The 24,097-nt window shown below is 44.1% G+C and overlaps 1 protein-coding gene across 1 annotated transcript in view; it reads left to right on the top strand.

Moving 5' to 3' along the window:
• The window catches only part of CNTNAP2 (contactin associated protein 2), a 1,144,465-nt gene that overhangs the window by 193,697 nt on the left and 926,671 nt on the right, over positions 1-24,097 (top strand). Inside the window, exon 4 of the mRNA XM_065398395.1 lies at positions 18,037-18,184. Within this exon, the coding sequence (XP_065254467.1) occupies positions 18,037-18,184 (148 nt within the window). The remainder of the gene's footprint in view (positions 1-18,036; positions 18,185-24,097) is intronic.

The following is a 24,097-nucleotide window of genomic DNA, read 5'->3' as shown; positions in this document are numbered from 1 at the left end:
GGTGGTCGATAATAGATCCCTAATGTTATATTTTTACTAGAGCATGAAATTTCTATCCATAGAGACTCTATGGAACCTGTGGATTCGCTTAAGATTTTTACTTCATTTGAATCTACACTTTCTTTAACATATAGTGCCACTCCTCCCCCTGCACGGCCTGTTCTGTCCTTCCGATATATTTTGTACCCCGGAATGATTGTGTCCCATTGATTGCTCTCAGTCCACCAGGTTTCTGTGATGCCTATTATATCTATATCCTCCTTTATCACAAGGCACTCTAGTTCACCCATCTTATTATTTAGACTTCTGGCATTTGTGTACAAGCACTTTAAAAACTTGTCCCTGTTTATTAGCCTGCCTTTTTCTGATGTGCCAGATTCTTTTTTATGTGGCTGTTTATCATCTGATCCGGCCCTTACATTATACTTTTCAGTCCTCTGCTCCTGACTATAACCTGGAGATTCTCTATCATCAGACTCTCCCCTAAGAGAAGTCTGTGTCCGATCCACACGCTCCTCTGCAGCAGTCGGCTTTCCCCCATCTCCTAGTTTAAAAACTGCTCTACAACCTTTTTAATGTTTAGTGCCAGCAGTCTGGTTCCACTTTGGTTTAGGTGGAGCCCATCTCTCCTGTATAGGCTCCCCCCATCCCAGAAGTTTCCCCAGTTCCTAATGAACGTGAACCCCTCCTCTCTACACCAACGTCTCATCCACGCATTGAGACTCTGAAGCTCTGCCTGCCTACCTGGCCCTGCGCGTGGAACTGGGAGCATTTCTGAAAATGCCACCATAGAGGTCCTGGATTTCAGTCTCTTCCCTAGCAGCCTAAATTTGGCTTCCAGGACATCTCTCCTACCCTTCCCTATGTCATTGGTACCTACATGTACCACGACCACCGGCTCCTCCCCAGCACTACACATAAGTCTATCTAGATGCCTCGAGAGATCCGCAACCTTCGCACCAGGCAGGCAAGTCACCATACGGTTCTCCCGGTCATCACAGACCCAGCTATCTACATTTCTAATAATCGAATCTCCCATTACTAACACCTGCCTTTTCCTAGAAACTGGAGTTCCCTCCCCCGGAGAGGCAACCTCAGTGCGAGAGGCAACCCCAGAACCATCTGGAAGGAGGGTCCCAACTACGGGAAAGTTTCCCTCTGCTCCCATTGACTGCTCTACTTCCCTGGGCCCTTCTTCCTCCTTAACAGCACAGGTGCTGTCTAAGCGGAGGTGGGACAATTCAACAGTGTCCCGGAAAGCCTCATCAACATACCTCTCTGCCTCTCTCAGCTCCTCCAGTTCCGCCACCCTGGCCTCCAAAGTCCGTACATGGTCTCTGAGGGCCAGGAGCTCCTTGCACCGACTGCACACATACGCCACCCGCCCACAGGGCAGGTAATCATACATGCAACAGTCGGTGCAATAAACTGGATAGCCCCCACTCTGCTGCTGGGCTTCTGCCTGCATTGTATCCTAGTTAGTGAAAGGGTGGTTTACAGAAGGGAGTTTTGGAATGTGGTTTGGTTTATAGGTTTTAGGGGGGGGCCACGGGGATGGGGTTACGGCTGGCGAGGGACTCGCACTCCCTTCCCACTCCCCTTCTAAACTCCCTTGCGAAACTCCCTGTTAGCAGCCCCTGGTCGCTTGTGCGCGGCTTTATAAAGCCCTGGCCTGAGTGAATGCCCCGCCCACTGATTAAGGCTCAGCCAATTACCAGAGGCTTCGAGCTTTCAAACCTGCCTCCAACTGCCAGCCAGAGCACACGGTCCCTCAAACAACCAAACAAACAAACACAAGCTCAGCACACAGCAAGTAACCCCCAAACACAAACAAACACACACTACAGACAGTCACTTACCCCACAGATGCTGTATTAGCTCCTCCTTCACCTGGAGAACTCCCTTGCGAAACTCCCTGTTAGCAGCCCCTGTTCGCAAAGCTCCCTGGTCGCTTGTGCGCGGCTTTATAAAGCCCTGGCCTGAGTGAATGCCCCGCCCACTGATTAAGGCTCAGCCAATTACCAGAGGCTTCGAGCTTTCAAACCTGCCTCCAACTGCCAGCCAGAGCACACGGTCCCTTAAACAACCAAACAACCAAACACAAGCTCAGCACACAGCAAGTAACCCCCAAACACAAACAAACACACACTACAGACAGTCACTTACCCCACAGATGCTGTATTAGCTCCTCCTTCACCTGGAGAACTCCCTTGCGAAACTCCCTGTTAGCAGCCCCTGGTCGCTTGTGCGCGGCTTTATAAAGCCCTGGCCTGAGTGAATGCCCCGCCCACTGATTAAGGCTCAGCCAATTACCAGAGACTTCGAGCTTTCAAACCTGCCTCCAACTGCCAGCCAGAGCACACGGTCCCTCAAACAACCAAACAAACAAACACAAGCTCAGCACACAGCAAGTAACCTCCAAACACAAACAAACACACACTACAGACAGTCACTTACCCCACAGATGCTGTATTAGCTCCTCCTTCACCTGGAGAACTCCCTTGCGAAACTCCCTGTTAGCAGCCCCTGTTCGCAAAGCTGCCAAATGCATGATAAGACAGCAGTGACATGTACCCCTCCATTACAGCGTGTTCCTCTTCCTGAATCTGCATGGGAAAAAGTGGCGATTGACATTGTAGGACCCTTTGATACTGCTCCAATTGACTGTCGTTATGCCATCACTTTAATAGATTATTTCAGCAAATGGCCTGAGGTAGCGTTTACATCACAAATTTCTTCTGCTACAGTAATTAAGTTCCTCTCTTCAGTTTTTAGCAGGGAAGGTAACCCCAAAGAACTGGTTTCAGATAATGGTAGTCAATTTACTTCCCTGGAGTTTGAAACTTTTCTAGCAGAGAGGAACATTTTACACAGGAGGTCATCCCTATATTACCCTCAAGCCAATGGGGAAATCGAATGGTTTAAAAGAAGTTTGAAAGAGAGTTTGCAAACAGCTAAACTGGAAGGGCAATTGTGGATACCCTTCACTACTGATTTCTTGCAAGCATACCGGGCTATACGACATGCCACAATGCAAAGATCACCCGCAGAGTTACTGCATGGGAAACAGATGAATACTAAACTGAACATTGCTGGATTGTTAAAGGCACGACCTGATGCCCCAAACAAGGATGATGTGAGAAAGACAGTTGAACAGAACCAAGCAAAGTCTAAGGCTTTCACAGACAAACGGCGGGGTGCTTGAGTGTGGTTCCTTTGTTAGAATACGAAAACCTGGAATCTTACGCAAAGGGGACCATAAATTCACAGCTCCTCTTAAAATCATAGAGAAGAAGGGACCTTACACCTATCAACTTTCTGATGGGCGGGTATGGAATGCTTCTTATCTTGCACCTGCCTATGCACCAAGAGGAGATTATGCCAACACCCAGTCTGCATTGGATGACTTCACCGTAGAACCAACACAACAAGACATTGCACTGGAACCTGGGCTTGAGAGACGGCCTGTCAGACTCAGACAACCACCTGCCTGGACTAAAGACTATGTTATGTAGTATCTACAGTGTTTTAAGTGTAATATTCCTGCCAACAGTATAGTGTCTTGTTTCATATTTGTTCCTGTGGTTAGAACAACAATGTTTATTTTAATTTGGAAAGTTTCTTAAGAGAGGAGGGAATGTGGTGTTTAGATGCTGCATGTGATTATTAGAACTGGGAGCACTGGCTGTTGGGAGTCTGAAAGGACAGGAAACAGGAAGGAGGGGGGAAGAGTTGAGGAGGCTGAGTGAGAGTTACAGAGTGTGCAGTTACAGCTTGGTAAGAGATTTCCACTGTAAATAAAGTTCTGTTGAAGTTTGTTAATACCTTGCCTGGGTGATACAACATGAGGTTAGAAAACTTCCTACGTGCAGTGACTCCGTGGTAGCATATTGGGTTCAAAGGCCATTTGAACTTGATGTGATGTGAGCACAAGTGCCTGAGACACTTTTATTGACTTAATTAATATCCTTCTCTGGTTTCTTACTTTTCAAGTACTTTACAGTTAAAATTATTCAAGACTTGGTTCTTCTCTAATTTAGGCCCCAGTTCAGCAAGGAATTTAATCAGTGTGTAGCTTTAAGCATGTTAGTAGTCTCACTGAAACCAATGGGGACTATGTGCTTATATACCTTGCTGAATCGAGGCCCTGGACTGGTGTAAATCAGAATAACGACATTGAAATCAATGGAGATGTGCTGCTTTTATACAGGTGTAAGTAGGGGCAGAATCAGGCCCATTATCTACACATTCTCAACAGAATGTTATGGTCAGAATCAGAACGTTTAGTTGTCTCCCAGTATCAATCTTGAGTCCAGAGGAAACCAGATCATTATGTAATTGTGCGCCTCAGAGATGGGATTCAGTGCATGTTGAAAATACAGTTTTTTAGTCTCTCAATTCCAGGGAAAGCTAAAGGAATACCACTTACTGAAACTATTAACTGCACTCGAGCGTTGCTTTTCTATTATGGTACAGCACCCTGAGAAGGGCACTATAGAAATTACACACTGCTGAGGATGCCCTTGTTCTATTTGGAAAGAAAGGCACATAGGCCATTTAGGGTTACCATATGTCCGGATTTTCCCAGACATGTCCGGCTTTTTGGGCCTCAAATCCCCGTCCGGGGGGAAATCCCCAAAAGCCGGACATGTCCGGGAAAATAGGGAGGGAGGGCCCGGCGGTGCGGGGCTGGGGGCTGGCGCGGTGCTCGGCAGGGGCTGGGGCGGTGGGTGCGTGGCCGGGGACCGGCGCGGTGCTCGGCCGGGGCCGGCGGCGTGGGCACTTGGCCGGGGGCCGGGGCCGGCGCGATGCTCGCCCGGGGGAGCGGGCACTTGGCCGGGGGCGGTGCGGTGCTCGGCCGGGGGCCGGCGCGGTGCTTGGCCGGGGCCGGGGGCGCGGTGCTCGGCCGGAGCCGGGGCCGGGGGCGCAGGCACTTGGCCGGGGGCCGGGGCCGGCGCGGTGCTTGGCCGGGGGTGCGGGCACTTGGCTGGGGGCCGGCGCGGTGCTTGGCCGGGGCCGGGGGCGCGGTGCTTGGCCGGGGCCGGGGACGCGGTGCTCGGCCGGAGCCAGGGCCGGGGGCGCGGGCACTTGGCCGGGGGCCGGCGCGGTGCTCGGCCGGGGCCGGGGCCAGGGGTCGGCGCGGTGCTCGGCCAGGGCCGGGGCCAGGGGCCGGCGCAGTGCTCGGCCAGGGCCGGGGCCGGGGGCGCGGTGCTCGGCTGGAGCCGGGGCCGGGGGCGCGGGCACTTGGCCGGGGGCCGGCGCGGTGCTCGGCCGGGGGCGCGGGCACTTGGCCGGGGGCCGGCGCCCCAGGGCCCGAGCCGGGCGGGAGATGCCGGGGCCAGAGCCTCTTGGCCTGGGCCGGCCGCCGGAGGGAGCCGCTCGGCCAGGGGGGCCGGACTGGGCCGCGCTGCACCCCGCCCCAGCTTACCTGCTGCCTCCCTGTTTCAGGCTTCCCGCGAACATTTGATTCGCGGGAAGCAGGGGAGGGGGAGGAGCAGGGGGCGGAGTGTTCAGGGGAGGGGGCAGAGTTGGGGCGGGGCTGGGGGCGGAGTTGGGGCGGGGCCAGGGCCCCATGGAGTGTCCTCCTTTTTAAAAATTAAAATATGGTAACCCTAAGGCCATTTTACTCACCTTCACATTTAGCATTTTCTCTCTCTCTCTCTCTCTCCTTTATTTTTCTTCTTTCATCTCAATACCATTTTCTTTACTATCCTTTCTGTTGTTTTCTGTTCTTTTTTCCCATCTTTATCTCTGTCCTGTTGCTCTTTCTTCCACATGCATCCCTTCGTCCTTCCTTCTTTCTTTCCTATCTAGCTTTTCTTCCTCTGGCCCTGGCTCACTGTCCTCATTCTTCACTGGCTACTGTATCTCTTTTCTACACCCACCCATCTCTCGCTTTTTGGCTCATGCATTTTCAAAGGCATCTTGTGGAGTTAACCATTCAACTAATTTATTCAGTGGAAACTGAGCACTTAGCTCTAATCTAGGGGGAGGTATGTCAATAACTGACTTTTTTCATTTTGTAGGCAATTCTGCAAAATCAGAAGGAAAAAAGTCATTTGGAGCCAAACCAAAAACTATTTTTTGAAACGATTTTAATGAAATGCATTTCGTTTTCAAGCATTAATTTAAAAAAAAAAATTAAATTTAAAGGAAAATTTGAAACAAAGAGTTGTTTTGAATTGAAAAATGGAAATGTTTCATTTAAAAATGTCAAAACAAAACATTTCAACTTTTTTGGAATTTGGGGATTGTCTGGTTTTTGTGTGTTCTGTATTTTTTCACAGGAATATAGATTTCCTGGGTCATCTAATTCAGTCCCCCTGCTATTGCAGGCAAACCCATCATACAGTCCCATTCATAACCTTATCAAGCTGCATTTTAAAAATAGTTAGGATGTTTGCCTCCACTCCTATTGGAAAGCTGATCCAGAAACTTTTCCCCCTGATGGTTAGAAACTGTCTTCTAAATTTATTCACAGCCAGCTTATACCCATTTATTCTTGTGCCAACATTGTCCTTCATCATAAATAGCCTTTCTCCCTTCCTTGTATTTACCGATGATTTATTGATAGAGAGCAATTGGATCTCCTCTCTCTTCACATTGATAGGCAAACAAGCCCATGATTTCAACTGAAACAATATGGCAAAATCAAAACAAATTTGAGAAAAATGTTGGTGTTGCGGAATCTGCATTATTTTGCTGGGAAAAGGTTCCGGTGAAAAAAATTCACCCAGCTTTATCAGAGATGCCTCTTGAAAATCCCAACCTTGTGTTTCATAGGAACCAAAATATCTCAGTATTGTATTTTTATCAGTGTTCTCCTCCAACCCCAATAGGCTTTGTTTCTGGTTTAAGGAGATATTTATGAGGCCACAATAGCATGGAAGGTAGCGTTCATATACCAAAATACAGCAAAAAACTTGATTTTCCATAAGTCCAGGTTCATAAATAGTTTTCTTGTTAAAAAAAGCCAATAAAAATGTAGAGAGACAAGGTGGGTGAAGTAATATCTTTTATTGGACCAACTTCTGTTGGTGAGAGAGACAAGCTTTTGAGCTACACAGAGCTCTTCGTCAGCTCTGGGAAAGGTACTCAGAGTGTCACAGCTAAATACAAGATTGACTAGATAGTTTAGCACAAGGAGTTAGCACATATCCTAAAGTGGTTCTCAACCGGGGTACGTATGCCCCTGGGGGTATGTAGAGGTCTTCCGGGGATACATCAACTCATCCAGCTATTTGCCTAGTTTTACAACAGGCTACATAAAACGCAGTAGCAAAGTCAGTACACACTAAAATTTCATGACAATGACTTGTTTATACTGCTGTATACACTGAAATGTAAATACAATATTTATATTCCAATTGATTTATTTTATAATTATATGGTAAAAATGAGAAAGTAAGCAATATTTCAGTAATAGTGGCCTGTGACACTTTTTTAAATTTTTTGTCTGATTTTATAAGCAAGTTGTTTTTAAGTAAGGTGACTCTTGGGGGTATGCAAGACAAATGAGACTCTTGAAAGGGGTACAGTACGCTAGAAAAGTTGAGAGCCACTATTCTAAGGCACCATTCAAGGTGAAATGGACCGTTAAAACCCCTGTAGTCAAAGGACAAAAAGGAGGGTTAATGGGTTAGAGATAGCTGGAATAAGCCATAAATCCAGTGTCTCTGTTCAGTCCATGATTTTTAGTGTCTAGCAAAGTTATGATTTTAAGCTCCCAGGCTCGTCTTTTGAAAGTGTCATGCAGGTTTCCTTTGAGGATGAAGACTGAAAGGTCAGATAGAGAATGATCGCTCTGTGAAATGTGTTCACCCACAGGTGATAGGGTGTTTTTGTCTTTTATCATTTCTTTCCTTTACTGCTGTAAAGAGAGATTGTATATTCAAGTATATGCACTCCATGCCTCTGAATATATCACACACTGAGGTAGGGAACTTCTCACCAGAAACTAAAATAAGTGGTGGAGGGAGGTGCAGCTCCTGCTCTGCTTCATTAAGTGTCTGAGGCCTGGTCTATACTACAGAATTAGGTTGATGCAAAGCAGCTTACATTGAATTAACTATGTAAGTGTCTACAGTAATATTTTGCTCCCGCGGACATAACTGCACAAATACACCAACTTAATAACTCCCCCTCCAGGAAAGGCGTAGAGTCAACGTTGATGTAGCTAGGTTGACGCAGTGTCAGTGCGGACACTGCATTGCTTACATCAACAGTTGCTGGCTTTCAGAAGTCATCCCACAATGCCCCACACTGACAGTACAATCAGTACAAGGGCTCCTGGTGAGGATGTGCATGGCTGACACAAGGAGCAAAGTGTAGACACGCACAAGTGATGTGATTATTGTGGCGGCTGTATGCCAATGTAAGTTAGGTTGATTTAAATTTGTAGTGCAGACATGCTGAGTAACATTCTTCAGCAGTTCTCCTCCCACTGAGATGGTGGAATGAGACCTCCATATCTTGTTTCACTTTTCTTTAGCCACAATAGTGTTGTGAATGTAAATTGCTGTGGATATGTAAAATAGTAATGTATACCTTAATGCAATTTTTTTCCAGAAGAGCAGAGTTATAGTTCATTTACAACCTTACTAAACTTATCTGACCTTTGTGAAATTTACTTACCTACAGCACTTTTGCTTTGTGTTGCAATATTTTATTTAAATTCACAAGCTATTGCATTTACATTTTTTTAAAATTTGTATTATTATTAAATGATGGCCCCGACCTGCAAAGTTGAGATGTGAAATCAAATCTGAATCTGAACGGTCCCCAAATTTTGGAGAAGTTTTGATGTAGGTGGTCCGGTTTCTGTTTCAGGCCAATTTTTAACAGGTGAGCAATGTAGAAACACTGTCAAATGTGTTTCTTCTCCTATGTTAATTTCACTGGTTTTCCCCACTGTGACATTTTGGGGTCCATGCAGACCAGTAATATATTCCATCATCACCTGTCCTGTAACTTGGGGGCCTTCTGTTCAGTGCAGCTATTTTTCAACACCCAGACACCAGTAGCCTGCCCACAAGCATAAGGTCTCTCCCTGTCTCTCAATAGCCTAGTTTCATTTTTCAGGGTGACATTAACAGCCCTTCCAGTCGCAGGTCTCCCCAAATACATCCTCCCTGAGTTAACTACAAGACACTCAGACTGTTCCCCTCTGGTTCATCTCCCCTGAAGGTGTGAAACCAACCCCCAAGTTATAAGATCGCTCTGGCACACACACTCCACACAGCACACCAGAGACCTGCTTGGAGTGGAAATAACAAAGTTTATTTAATATAAAAACCACACATTCAAAGAGGAAATAGTAAGGGAAAGCAAACATATACAAGTTACACAAAAAATGAATGTAAAGTTGCAACCTCAGGCCTTTCTCTTTCATATTATATAAAATACCTTTTCTAATAGGAGTTACCTATTCCCTTAAACAGTTTCCCAGGATACCTCCTAGCTATAGGAGGGATCCAGCATTCCCAGGCTGTTTTCCACTTGGAGACTGTCCTCCAGGTTCTGGATGCTCTTCACTTCAAACCTCTTCCATTTTGAAGGGGTTTGTAGGTTTTTTTCTTCAGTCACTATAGATGGGGAAAACTCTCCTTTTCTTAATTTTCCAAGATTGGGGTTTTCTTTTCTGTTCCCATTTACTTTGATGGTTCATCATTGTGCCCCCCACCCCACCCCCCCTGGGCTGGACAAATGGCTAGGTGCTTGAAGCCAGTTTCTTTCTTTCGGAGAGGTAGCCCCTCTCTGCCCGATTGCTTCCCCATCCTGTTGTGAGGTGATGCTGAAGTCGCACCACAGGTCCAGTTACAATTTTCTACATATCTGTGCATACATGTATTCAGAACCCTAACCTGTATGCATATCTCATAACAACTAGTAAGTGAACATTACAATCTTTCATAGAAGACCTTATTCGGTATATTTTTATAGTACAAAAACAGCATGCAATCATTTGGTTTATCTGTTTTTTTTTGTTTTTGTTTTTTTGGTGCTTAACCCTTCTGTTTCCCCCTTGGAATGTCTGGACCCTGATTGTCACGCCCACCTGCTATGCAAAGAAGAAGCAAATGCAAAGTGCTAAGAAGCAGCATTCTCTCCAGTGGTGCAACACTGTGAGAACTTTCAGAGTAACACAATTTATAAAGATTTAGGAAAAGTGAACATTGTTTTTTTCATACTCTAGCTTTGTGAATGACATGCTCAGCAATGTAAAGAGTTTACTTAAGTACAGCACTTGATCAGTAGTAAATATTAAAGGGTCACAACTTGATTCTCCATTCACTTACCCCTCTGTAAATCAGGCGTAACTCCAGTGGAACTACATATGGTGTGCAAGAGAGAAAAAGGAAGTAAAAGTAGTCTTCCCACTCTGCACACTCATGCAGAGACCAAACATGGTAACTGACTATGTATTATCCTAACCACAGGTATGTGCAAGCTTAGTGCCACTGTCAGCAACTAGCATTTCCAAAATGGTTGGGCATGTGGTGGGGCCCTGGCCATACCCCATTTCACACTGGCCAGCAAAGATAGTCAGGCTGCATTGTTGGCAAAGGTGTCACAGTAACAATATTCCTGCTGTGCTCCCCAGAATTCCTAAATCAGGCACAACACAATGCTTCCAGCTCCCAATCTTTTCATTGTGATGTGAGTTGAAACATGTTGAAGAAGCTTTAAGAGCTTTGAATCCAATAAGAGCAGAGGCCTAGTTTGCAAAGGGGAGGATTTAAGGACTGGACTGCTGAGACTGTATTACTTGGTTTACAACCAGCTGAGCCTTTACTGCTGCCTTAGTAATTTTTCCTAACACTTTGGGCTCAAGAAAGGTTGAATTGCTCATGAGGGGCACATTTCTGGCAGTGTTAACACAGACTTTAAAGATTTCAGTGTGCTTTTGAGATTAATAATTTGGACAACTTGTTCGGATACCATAGATATTTTCAGGTTTTAAGAAAAAGTTACAGGAGGTTTTTTTTAGTGTACACTTATGTATTTTATAGTCCAATTCTCGCTGCCCTTAAAAAAACCCCACAATAACATCGGTTTGAATTATAATTTTAAATTTTATTAAACTGTTTAACCTTGGCAAACATTAAGGTTTGCAAATTGTATAAATTCAGGTTTTTTTAATGAAAACCTGTCTTTCTAAGCCCATGTACAAATCTCAGTCAGAAATGGAGATTTAACAGCAACGGTATATAATTCACAAGTCTCTGTAAATTGATTTTTCAGCCTTGCGAAGATGGATTTGGGCTGCTGTTTGCATTATCCACAGAGCATGCATTACTGTACTACATTTATCTAAATGAAGGCTGCGTTTAAAAATATATTGTTCTGCTGGAGAGTAAATTAAATGCATTTTAATTATCTGGGAAACTGACGACACCCCCGCATTACCCTATTCTCTGCTGCTCATGTCTATTTACCTGATCCAGTAAATGCTACTGAGTGTAGTGCTGAATTCAATAGGTCTACTCAAAGTAATAAACAGCGTGCCTGGTAATTAGCATTTTCAGGGTTGGGCCCCAAATCTTTTTGAAAGGGTTTGTATCCAGGTAATAGACTTAGAGAGTCACATTCAGTAGTTCTGATTTTAAAAGTCAGCCTTTACCAATGGTTTCATGGAGATATATTAGAGATTCCACACTTTCCCACTGTACTTTATATTATACAGAAATACACTATCTTTAAAGAATATTGCCAAGGTTGCAAAGTCAAGAACTCAAAAGTTATGAAATAACAGAATTAAGATTGCCCATGCAGCCTTAATACAACCCCCTTGTACGTATTCATGATGACACAGTCTTTAATTACATGATCACATACTATTTTTTCCCCACAGGACCCCTGCCTCATTCAGTGCACAGAATGCACAGTGCTCACTAAATAAGCAGCTATTGGATATTTTGTTTTCACCTCATTGTTCAATGTTTGGCCCTATTCCTGATTTAGAGCGTGTTATTCAAACCCTTGTTTGAAAACTGAACTATTAATTTCCTCATGAGTTTTCTATGGTACAAGCTCTCATTGACTTCAGTTGCAGCTGTGACTGCTCAGTACTTTGCAAATCAACCCCCCAGGATTTTAAGTCAAAACACGAGGAACATACAGTTAGTGACCACCTGTGAAAAGAATGCTTTGTTACTTGCCTAGTGTCACATAGTAACTCTGTGGCAATGACAGGGATATCATTAATGCCACTATATAAATCTTGGGTGCGGGGGGCACACCTTGAATACTGTGTCCAGGTCTGGTCACCTCTTCTGAAAAAGGATATAGTAGAACTGGAAAAGGTTCAGAGCAGGGTAGCCATGATGATCAAGGGTATGCAATGGATTCCATAGCAGGAGAGACTAAAAAAGAGATTAGGGTTGCTCAGCTTAGAAAAAAGACGACTAAAGGGGAATATCATAGAGGTATATAAAATCATCAGTGGTGTGGAAAAAAAAGAATAGAGAAATGTTATTTACCCTTTCACACAAAATAAAAACCAGGGGTACCTGATGAAATTAACAGGGTAGCAGGTTTAAAACAAATAGGAGGAAGTATGTTTTCACACAACACAGTTAACCTGTGGCACTCATTGCAGTGGGATGTTGTGATGGCCAAAAATATAAATATGTTCAAAAGAACTAGATAAGTTCATGGAGGATAGGCCCATCAATGGCTATTAGCCAGGATGGTCACGGATGCAACCCCATGCTTGGGGCAATCCTGAACCTCTGACTGCAGAAGCAGAGTGGGGAGATGGGGTGGATCACTCCCTAATTGCCCTGTTCTGTATACTCCCCCGATGCTCTGGTACTGGCCACTGTAGCAGACGGGATACTAGGCTAGACAGACCATTGGTCTGATCCAGTATGGTGGCTCTTATTTTCTTGTAGGATCCAAATGGTCTGAGGCAGCATTCAAGTGCCTGTTCTTTCTCTTCCAGCAGTCCTCTGCCTCATTCATTGTTTACCTTCCATCTTCTCCAACAAATGAGGCAGGAGTCCTATAGAAGACAGAGTCTTTTTACTATATGACCTTGATTCATCCCCAGAGCGGGTCCATTGGGTGCACCAAATGAGGTAGGGGACTTGTGAAAAAAATAGCATCTGACCATTTAATTAGAGACTCTATCATGAGACATACATACAAGGGGGCTGAAATAAGGTTGCATGAGCAACCTTAATCTTGGCATTTCCTAAAGTTCAGCTTTGTGATCTTAATGTTCTTTTTAAAAAGTTTTTGGTGGGTAATTTCTGAGGCTTTTAAAAAGCAAATGGAAATTTCCAATATGAGATGTCATATTGATACCCACATGGATCATCATTAGGTTTGGAACCTTTAGATCCACTGCACAGACTTCTGCAACTTCACTTAACAACGGAGCAACTTAAAGCTTGTATGTGGACCAGCTCTAGAGGGGCATGGGACACTGCCAGTGGTTTCACAGATATTTACTCAGAGCAGATGAATGATAAGACTCAGGAAGGTTGGGCTCCATTCTAGGCTCTGAAGGTGAGTGTTCCATTGGGCAGAGACTCTTCTGCCCATCCCGTGAACCTACTCTTCTCCCTGATCACATCCAACTTGTCCCTGACCCAGCCCTGTCTCTTCCCTAGTCCCACTCTCCTAGCCTTCCAAGTCTCCATTCCCAGGCTTCTCTTCATAATCCCAGTCGTTTTGGCCAGTCAGTCCCAGTCTCCCCTTGTGGGCTCGCTGTATGAGTCCCAATCTCATCCCCCCCCCCCACTCCCATTCCTCCCTTCCCCACACCCAGTCCCAGTATCTTTGCCCATCCAGTTCCAATTTCCCCTCCAAATACCTCATGCAATCTCTCTTTCCTTCCCCCAACCCCACTCTCTCCCAGTCCTAGTCTCCCTCCACATGATCCTCATTCAATCTTGGTCTCCCCCCGAAAAAACACACTCCATCTCTGGCTCCTTGTTCCAGTCTCTTTCCCCAATCAGTTCCTGTTCTCCCTCTGCCCCTTTCTCTTGCCAGATCAATCTCCCCTCCCCCTGTTCCATCCCAGGGTTCCTAGTACCAACTATCCCTCTTTCTCCCAGCTCTTCATCTGATCTCAGTGTCCCCTTCCCCCAACAGCTGGCTCTATCCCTTGCCCATTTCCCTGCCCAACTCCTAGTTCCAGTCTTCTTGATCAACCAGTCCCAGCATCCCCTCTGCCCCAGCTCCCAATGCGTCATCTTCTATAGCCAGATACAGGAGTACAGTTCTCTCTCTCCCCACTTCCACTTCCAGTCTCATCAGACACCTTGTCCCAATCTGCTTTCCCTCTTCCCTGGTCCACTTTGTGTCTCATTTGCATTCAAAGCAGATGGCTTCCTCCTCCTTGCTACTTGGGTGCCAGGTAGGGGGTTACTGCGAGCACTGGAGAGAGAGGCTGCCTGCTCACAGTTCCAGTGCCCAGCTCTACCCAGGCCTGGAACAGCCATTAGGGAGAGAGAGAGTCTGGCATTGTCCGTGTAGCCAAGGATTGGAGCATGTTCAGTCACTCTGTGGAGATGTTGCATGCACATGCTGCTAACAAGTAGGACCTCTGAAGGGATAAAGCATGCTCATTTGCTTTGTGGGGATGGCATATGTGCAGTCTGATCAGCATTAGGAGTTGAGACAGGCTGGAGCATGCTTAGTGAGGAAGAGATCTTTCAATTTTAGCAGCTAAAATCTAATGTCTCTACTTAGCAGATGCAAACTGCAATTTTTCAGAAGCTGATATCTTGGCCAAATGTAGGTGGATTTTCAGGGGCAGCAAAAGGCACATGTCTGAGACAAAGGCCACATTTCAAGTCCTTGCTTCAAAGCATGAGGTGTTAGAGCTTTTCAGATAAAAGGTTGCCAGTATATTTTAACATGGGCAAACAATGTATTTTTCCCCTAGACTTATTCTTGGAAATAACTCAACCATTTTGGCTGGCAGCATGTAATATGATCTGAATGGTTAGTTTGCAAAGTTGCAAATAATTAGGGTTACCATATTTTGAGTGTCCAAAAAGAGGACACTCCACGGGGCCCTGGCCCCGCCCACACCCCCGCCCCAACTCCACCCCTTCCCCAAAGTCCCCGCCCCAACTCCGCCCCCTCCCCTGCTTCCCGCGAACATTTGATTTGCGGGAAGCCTGAAGCAGGCAGCAGGTAAGCTGGGAGGGGTGGGGGGAGGAGGCGCGGCCCAGTCTGGCCCCCCCAACTGAGCGGCTCCCTCCGGCGGCCGGCCCCGGCCCCAGCGTCTCCAGCCTGGCTCGGCTCGGCTCGGGCCCTGGGGTGCCGGCCCCGGGCCAGCCCCCGGCCGAGCACCCCCGGGCCAGCACCGCCGGCCCCCGGCCCGGCCCCAGCACCCCCGGCCCCGGCCCGGGCCCCGGCCCAGCACCCCTGGCCCAGCACCGCTGGCCCCGGCCCCCGGCCCAGCACCCCCGGCCCCGGCCCAGCACTGCCGGCCCCGGCCCCCGGCCCAGCACCTCCGACCCCCGGCCCAGCACTGCCGGCCCCGGACCCCGGCCCAGCACCCCGGTCCCCGGCCCAGCACTGCCGGCCCCGGCCTGGCCCCGGCCCGGCCCCCGGTCCCGGCCCCTGGCCCAGCATCCCCGGCCCCGGCCCCCAGCCCAGCACCGCCGGCCCCCGGCCCAGCACCGCCGACCCCTGGCCCAGCACCCCCGGCCCCCGGCCCAGCACCGCCGGGCCCGGCCCGGCCCCGCACTGCCGGCCCCTGCCCGGCCCCCGGCCCAGCACCCAGCGGCGCTGGCCCCTCCCTATTTTCCCGGACATGTTCGGTTTTTTGGGATTTCCCCCCGGACAGGGATTTGAGGCCCAAAAAGCCGGACATGTCCGGGAAAATCCGGACGTATGGTAACCCTACAAATAATTTAAGACCGGATCTTATAATGGGAAGGGTCAGGCAACCTTAATAGTAGGCAGCACTACAAGCCCTGCCTATAGTAATCAATAAATACATTTGGGGTTAAATCCTTGAATGTCCTATTGACTACTGATAAATGTTTCCTTTTTAATGGTAACAACTATATGCTTAAGGCTTCTAATTTTATTTGTTAGTTTTATTCCTTCTCCTTGACTAACAATCCTGAAGCTATACAGTGTTCTTTTTTAAATGGTTATGGAAAAGAACCAAATGTAGCTGTTTTGAAATTTGTGGAGAATTTCGACTTTTGTGTTTCTGTCCTTGAAACAATTATTAATTCATACATACTAGACATTTAATATGTCTAGAAGTGGAGATAATTGTCTCAAAGAAGTTTTGATGTTTAAAATCTTTCCTGGTGAAAATTGCAGGTGGGTGAAGAAATACAGACCAAAAACATTGAGGCATGCTTTTGAAATAATTATCTGTAAATAATAAAATGAAAGATTCAGCTTTAAAGTGGGTCATAATTTGCATAAATAAACACTAAAATTCAGAAGGAAAAAAAACAAACCAGAAATAACACGGAACAGATTCTGCTGGGTACTAGTATGAAAGAGAAGACTTCCTCTCCTTATGCTTCCCCAGTAGGAGCCTTCCACAATTGTGGTAACTGAATTTACTCTAAGAGGACTGATCCCTGCATGGGAAGCACAGCCAAGCCCAATGGATGCAGGGAGAGGACAGGGACATGCCAAGCATAGAATGGGCCTGGAATGCAAGGGGTATAGAAGCATAAATGCTCTCCTAGCATGGTGGGGATCTTGGGGAGAAATTCTTCCTTGTGAAAGAAGAATTCCTCCTGGAACTTCCTCAGGGATGATGGGTCCCCATCGCACCTTATTCTGGGCAGTGTGTATTTTGTATATTCTAGCCCTAAGTATATTACCGTCTATAGCAATGTGTACAATAGACTATTTTAAATGAATGAATGTGTTCTGATTGATATGAATAACTAAAATATTAATTAATTAATGCCTATTCATTAATACTGAGTTTACTTCTGAATCTTTGGATACAGGTTTTTCTCTAGCAAAAGCTGCAGTGGCTGAATTTTATAAGAATGTACTAACAATGACTGTTTATAGTCTTTTTGACAATTGGCTATCCGTTTCCCCTTGGTGTACGACTGCCCTGTTCAGTAGCTTGACATGTTATCTCCAGTGAAAGCTAGCTATAGAAAGATAAAAAAGTTCTGCCTATGTGAAGTTCTGGCTGTTAATGAACAGACTGACCCAGGGCTGACTAGATAGAAAATATGTAAGCAGAGTTAACAAGCAGATATTGTTTTCTGTTGAGCCAGATGCTATGAATCATTATGCCAAGAGGTACTAAAATAAAAAACTAGATGTGTTGACTTCATTAATTCTGGAAACATTAATACACTTGAGAACTATTGTGTCCTTCTCTGAGGTCTTAGTATTTGAAAAAAATACCTCTCACTGTGAATGAGAGCCAAGATTATGATGATTAGTACAATTTCCAAAATATCTAATTGCACATTTCGTTTAGGGTGAGGTGTTGATTGTGAAGATTACATGTTTCCTTACAGGTGAGACTTCAAAGTTAAGGTATGGTTTCTGGGTCCTGCAGAAATATGGTAAATTCTACTATATAAGCATAAAGCTGAAATGGGGAACAGTTCAAATCTGTCCCATGTCACTAATAACTAAAATTATTTCCATCTATGTGAAAAGAGTTGGTGTATTCAGTCTAGTTATTAGTGAATAAATGTCTTCACAAAAACAATCACTACAATTGGGACGCTTATTGACATTCTAATCAACAAGCTAAAAACTAGATAGAGACACAGAATGAACTACTCTCACCCTTAGTTGGGGTTCACTCAACCAAGAATAAGGTATACTGTACCTATTATGGAGAAAGAGGACATAAGCTTCCAATGCCATATATCTGGCATCTTTCATGAGCACTGTAGAACTCCCAGTGCTGTTTATTGAATCATCCATTAATTCAATCACTAGCATAGAGACAAGTTGACCAGAATGCAGTTTAACCTAAATACTCAGAAGACTGTTGTTCCTATTTTTTCCCCTCACAGAAGTATTCTAATGTTACAAGAGATTTCTTTTTCCTCCCCTTAGGCATTTCCTGGAAATACAAATTCTGATAGCGTGATCCGGCATGATTTACAGCATCCAGTTATAGCCCGCTATATACGCATAGTTCCTCTCGACTGGAGTGGAGAGGGCCAAATAGGGCTGAGAACTGAGGTCTACGGCTGCCCTTACTGTAAGTTTTTTCTTGACATTTACTTCACCCCTCTAGTTTCTCTTTGTAAACAAACTACCTTTGGTCTATAGCATGGGTAGGCATTAAATTCTGAATCTTATATACCTTTTGGTTAAATATATTAAGGCATTCGCAAACTTGCTAATTATATTGCCTAGGGCCTTATAAAATATGGAACTGAATCACTGGTTCGAGCTTCCTCTGGAGATATTATATTAGAATCCACAAAGATACTGCTTTGAAATCATTCCTTTTGATCTGCATTTTGTTTTTGTAGAAGACTCTGACTATTATTGTATAATTCTGAACCGAACAGTTTAGGAAGAGATTTTTGAGCATGATGAGTAGTAGCATGTAGGGCACTGAGAGAATGACTAGGGGAAGATGACAGAATTCATTGACTGATATTAATGATATATTAAAGAGTTATTCATTTGTGACTAACAAGCCTATCAAAGTTGTTCATATTATCTAAATATTTATCATATATTTTTCAGAGATAATCCTTGTATTCTTTATATGATTATGGCTTCCAGTTTTCTGCTTAGACCTTAGCAGGCAGTGGTGCATACACTACTGAAATTAAGGTCAGAAACTATTACACTTTAAGGCACCCCCTCAAACAAAATATAGCAAAAGAATAGCTGCAAATTCCCCTCCTCCTTCCAAATTAGGCTTTTATGATTCCTCATCTGAATAACGTTGTCCATTAATCTTTAAACAAAGAAATGTCAGAAATGTGAAAGCCACAAATATATGTTTCATTTAAGGTAAAATAAAATACTAGTTGGGTCAGAAAGCATCAGGATTAAATGCCTATTCATAAAAAGAGTCAAACAGATGCAACTCTCATAAATGTCAGCAGGAGCTACAGGTGCTCCCCAGCTTTCAGAAGCAGGCTCAAATAAAAAGTGTGATCCTAATCTATGAACCCTGGAGAAATTGGGCAGTTTGGATCTGCCAGTCTATTTATCTATGTTCTTATACTGTACCTATCTCTGAGGCTTATCAATAAATAATGAGTAGATAAAATATAAAGGAAAGGGCCAAATGCTGCTTGCAGTTACCCATATGCCATCCTACTGAGTTCAGCGAGGGGACATAAGTGTAAAGAAGGTTAGTAAGGGCTTATCTCCACTTATCAGGGGATCGACGTGTGGCAATCGATCCACCGGGGGTCGATTTAGCGGGTTTAATGAAGACCCGCTAAATCGACTGCTGATCGCTCTCCTGTTCACTCCGGTACTCCACCGGAATGAGAAGCATAAGGTAAATCAACGGGAGAGTTTCTCCCATCGACCCAGCACGATGTATACACTGAAATAAGTCGACCTAACATACGTTGACTCCAGTTACGTTATTCACGTAGCTAGAGTTACGTAACTTAGGTCGACTTAGCCCTGTAGTGTTGACTTGCCCTAAATATTAGTGAAAGTAGTCAGAATTCTGGATTTGATGAGGAGAGAAACCCAAATGCTTAGACAATTAAATTTAACATGAAAATAAGTAACACAAGCGATAGTGTATTAATGTTATTAATTTTCATATTTAATTCAGAAAACCCTTCTATTTAAAATGTACCTGAAGCTGTCTCAGAATTCCCAGCATGCCACACTGGAGTGTGTGGGGGGAAAAAGGTCTAGTTTGCTGAGTGGTAAGCAGAGCCTTGGTTAGGGCATCTGTGACAATCATGAAGGGAGAATAGCATATGTATTACTATGTGTGCTTTGTAGAAGAAGGCTGAATTGTTCACTCTTCGTTAAAAACTGGAGATTTATAGCCCTTTTGAATGAAGGGCAACTATGCAGTGAAAGCACCTGGATTTTCAAAGATTTAAAAATGTAGTCCTGATTAAGGAGAACAATTGCACTACAGTGAGACACTAGAGAGTACTATGTGTACTATATTTAGGGGTGAGTGTTTTCCTGGCATGCACCTCTGAAAATCCCACTGAGGTCAGTGGTAATTGCACAGATGTATCTGAGGACAGAATTGAGTCCTTATTCAGAAGACCTAGGGAATATTTTCGTAAGTGCCTAAGTGATTTAGAGCCTAAGACCATTTTCAAAAGAGACTTAGGGCTTTCTTCACTACGGGGATAAGTCGACCTAAGTTACGCTACTCCAGCTATGTGAATAACGTAGCTGGAATCGACGTAGCTTAGGTCGACTTACCATGGTATCTTCATGGTGCTGAGACAATGGGAGATGGTCTCCGGTCGACTTGCCTTATTCTTCTTGGAGAGCTGGAGTACCGGGGTTGACCGGAGAGCGCTCTGCTGTCGATTCTTCACTGGATCCACTAAATCGATCCCTGCTGCATCAATTGCAGCAGCATTGATTTCTCCAGTAGTGGAGACCAGCCCTTAGACATTTAGGAGTTTTAAGTTTTATTGTCTCTCTCCTTTCTACTTTTGAAAATCAGATTTCTCAAAAGTCATTTGGATGATTTTGAAAAATTTACCCCTACAGACTAGAATTTCACACTTCTGTGCCTAAATGTAGGCACCTGAATAAAACAGTCTGATTTATTTCAGCGTTGAGCACCCCAGGTCTGATTGAAGGAAATAAGAGCTGCAGATGCTCAGTTTCTTTGCAAAGCTGTCTACTTATACTTAGATGCCTAACTATGGATATAGGTGCCTAATTTTAAGAACTCACACTTGAAAATGTTGATAGTAATATCTTAATATCAGGGCTATTAGTTAAATCAATCCCTAGTGTATCTTTATTGAAATCAATAAACCAGAGTCCGTCCCTATGTGAAGATATTCCAGAGAAACATATCCTCATACATATACAGACGGGGCAAAATTTCTGAGTTATGCAGGACGAATCACCCACTGAAAGAACCTATTGTGAATCCCTCTAATGTAGGTTCTATTACCTATATCATTCAGCTGTTTAGCATGCTTGTAAGATTCCTATTTCACTCTGTGACAGAGTGGACAAACCCTCCACTGGACCAGGGCAGGAAGGGGCTAACAGTCCTGGAGATGGGTTCCAGGTGGCCCCTGCAGCCTACAAGACCTAGCAGCAGTATCAAGCCTGGAAGGAGGCACTACAGCTGTAGGGGAAAAACAAAGGAGAAAAAGAAGAAAAAAAAAAAAAGGAAGCAAGTTTGAGAGCGAGGCTTCCCTAAGAGAGGATTCTTGGTTTTAATTCAGAGAAGTCTGGTGATGTGGGCTTAGAAGGCTCCAGTTAGGAACTGAAGGAGTAGCCTCACACTAAGACACTGTACAGAGTGGACTTTACATTGTCTAATGTTCACCAGTTGGTTAGTTAAGTTTAATGCCAAGAAAGCTGAAATTGGTCCTGCATAGGGGTTTGTGGACTGTCTCATCAAAGATTCCGTTAATGGAGCAGATAGAGTAGAAGGAGGGAAGATGCTTGAAATAGCCTCAGCAAAGAGAAGATCACATACTGTGGAACTGCTCCTTTTATAGTCAATGGGAGTGTTAACATTTACTTCCAAGGGTACTTTAGCAAGTCCTATATCTTACCAGGAGACACCATTTCATCCTCAGTAAGGTTGAGAGAAGGCCTTTACACTGTCAGTGACGTCCTTTGTTAAAAAGCAATGTTTCCAAAGGGAAAATGTCCACGAGTCGGTTAAGGTAGAACTGATGGAAGCTTTCTTTTCCACTCCTTTGAAAGCAGAGAGCAGAGCCATGTGCAGTCATACTTGAATACTTCCATCATGGCCACATTTATGAAATCCTGAGACAGGCAGTAAAGCAAAGGCATCTGGAGGCTATGACTAGTGGAATACAGTACATTTCACTACTGATTCATGAAGTTCATAATAAGCTTCTACGGTATCATTACCAGATGAATAGTTCCTCTATCTCTGTCCTGAGACGGATGAATGCTTACAAAATGGCAACCGCAGTACCGTAGCAAAACATCTGGCAATGCTTACTGATAACAATAGAAGGACTTTTGGTGTTGAAGTGCTATATAAAGGATGGAAAGCATTGTTTGGATGTGGTCATATGTTGTATTTTTGCACCTTCATTGGATGCCTGAACCTTTTTAATAGGAGAAGAGATGATAATAAGAAATAGCAACCACAAAACATGAATAATGAATAATATACTTCATATACAAAGGATATATTTTTGAGATTGACCAACATTTTTGTAAAACACTTTCAAAAGTAACACAAATATTCAAAGTACACAAAACACACAGCAATACACAGTTCCAAAACAAATATTCTTACTCCATGACTAGCAGCAAATTGAACTTCTGTGGTTTATTTTGGAATGGCTCCACAAATTTGTTTCCATTATTTGACAAGTTCCATTTGCAAATATTTGCCAGATAGTTTATTTGAACAAATTTCAGTCTGTCCCATGTTTGCAAAGTGCTCATTTGAACTGTTTGCTTTATTAATTATTGTATGACCTAAGTCATATGTTACTATTTCTGCTCCATAGTTGGATGACTACATTTTTTAAAAAAAATAGCACATACACTTGATTTTATATAAACCTGAATATTTGTATGGAGAACAACTATTCTCTAAACATTCTTGTGAACAAAAACCTATTCATGCAAATATCTGTAAATAGCAAGTTATGAGGGTTACTGTCATAGTCAAAGAGAACAGCCTTTAGGATTTGAAATGAATGTTAGTAAAAACTGTCTATGACATATTGAAGAAGATCTAAATATAAAAGATGGAACCGCCCTTTTGGGTGATAGGTGATCTTGTCCACCTCCCTGCCTGTAGAGAATTGTTCCCTACAATGTAATCTCCAGCTATGCCTAGTCTAGTTAGGCATCTGTTTGCCTTGATAAATATATTCCATATTTGACTTCACCTCTTTGTTAGGAAATTTTCTCTGATATTTGTCTGTAATTTTCCTTTGCTCAATTTCCTTCTATTACTCCTGCCTATACACCCCCTGCCCTTCCCAAATGGCTGCCATGCATACTTGATATGACGGCCCCATCCTGCCTAGAATCCTCCACTGCACATAAATATCAAAGGGGATGTCCAAGCTGCTGTTTCCCCCAAAGTGAGGATTGGCCAGATTCAACAGTACACTCTGGTGGCGGATGTGTGTCACCAGAGTAGCACATATGTGTGTATGTCTCCCACATCATACTATACTCTTATTAAATTAGGTTGTCTCTCTGAGATCTTTTTCCTCTTACATAAATGGTGGAGCTATACAGAAAAGTTTAATCAGAACCATTTCTGACAGAAAATGGGATATGAGAGAGACAGTGGAGGTGAGGTAAAATCTTTTATTGGACCAACTTCTGTTGGTGAAAGAAACAAGCTTTCAAGCCTTCCTCAGGTCTGTGGGGCTTGAAAAGCATGTCTTTTTCACTAAGAGAAGTTGATCCAATAAAAGATATTACCTCACCCACCTTGTGTGTCTCCTGTCCTGGGACCAACACAGCTACAACAACAGTGCACACACAAAATGGAATACATTATTAAATGGAAAGTTTTACGAAAAAATGTTTTTGTTTACTAAACAGCTCTACTAAATTGTCATAAGCAATTCATTCTTTTAAATCTAGAATTTAAACAAATACGGTGCAGTCTGAGATTTCACTTTGGAAAAAAAAAATCAGTGGAATCAAAACAATGCTTTAGTTGTTCTGCCCACATGACTCCTACAAATCTGCTCTTGAAAATGAATGGGAGTTCCTATAATTGCGCAACGTCAACAGCTTTCTTTTAAATTTCAGCTGCTTTGTAGTGAATGGTTCTATACTTAAGGTAGGTTAATACATTACATTTCATGAGGATGATCTTCATGGCTCAGCAGTTGCAAACACAGCCTGATATTCTGCCCTCTTGACATTACAGGTGCATGGCTAAATACCTCCATTGAGAGTTCAAGGAGTAGGGGAATGGATAGTAGAACTTTTGTTGGAAGATGTATATTGC

The sequence above is a fragment of the Emys orbicularis genome, chromosome 2 (genome assembly GCF_028017835.1).
Source record: "Emys orbicularis isolate rEmyOrb1 chromosome 2, rEmyOrb1.hap1, whole genome shotgun sequence".
NCBI lineage: Eukaryota > Metazoa > Chordata > Testudines > Emydidae > Emys > Emys orbicularis.
Note: the sequence above shows the minus strand (reverse complement) of the source record. Positions and strands in the feature narration are given on the sequence as shown.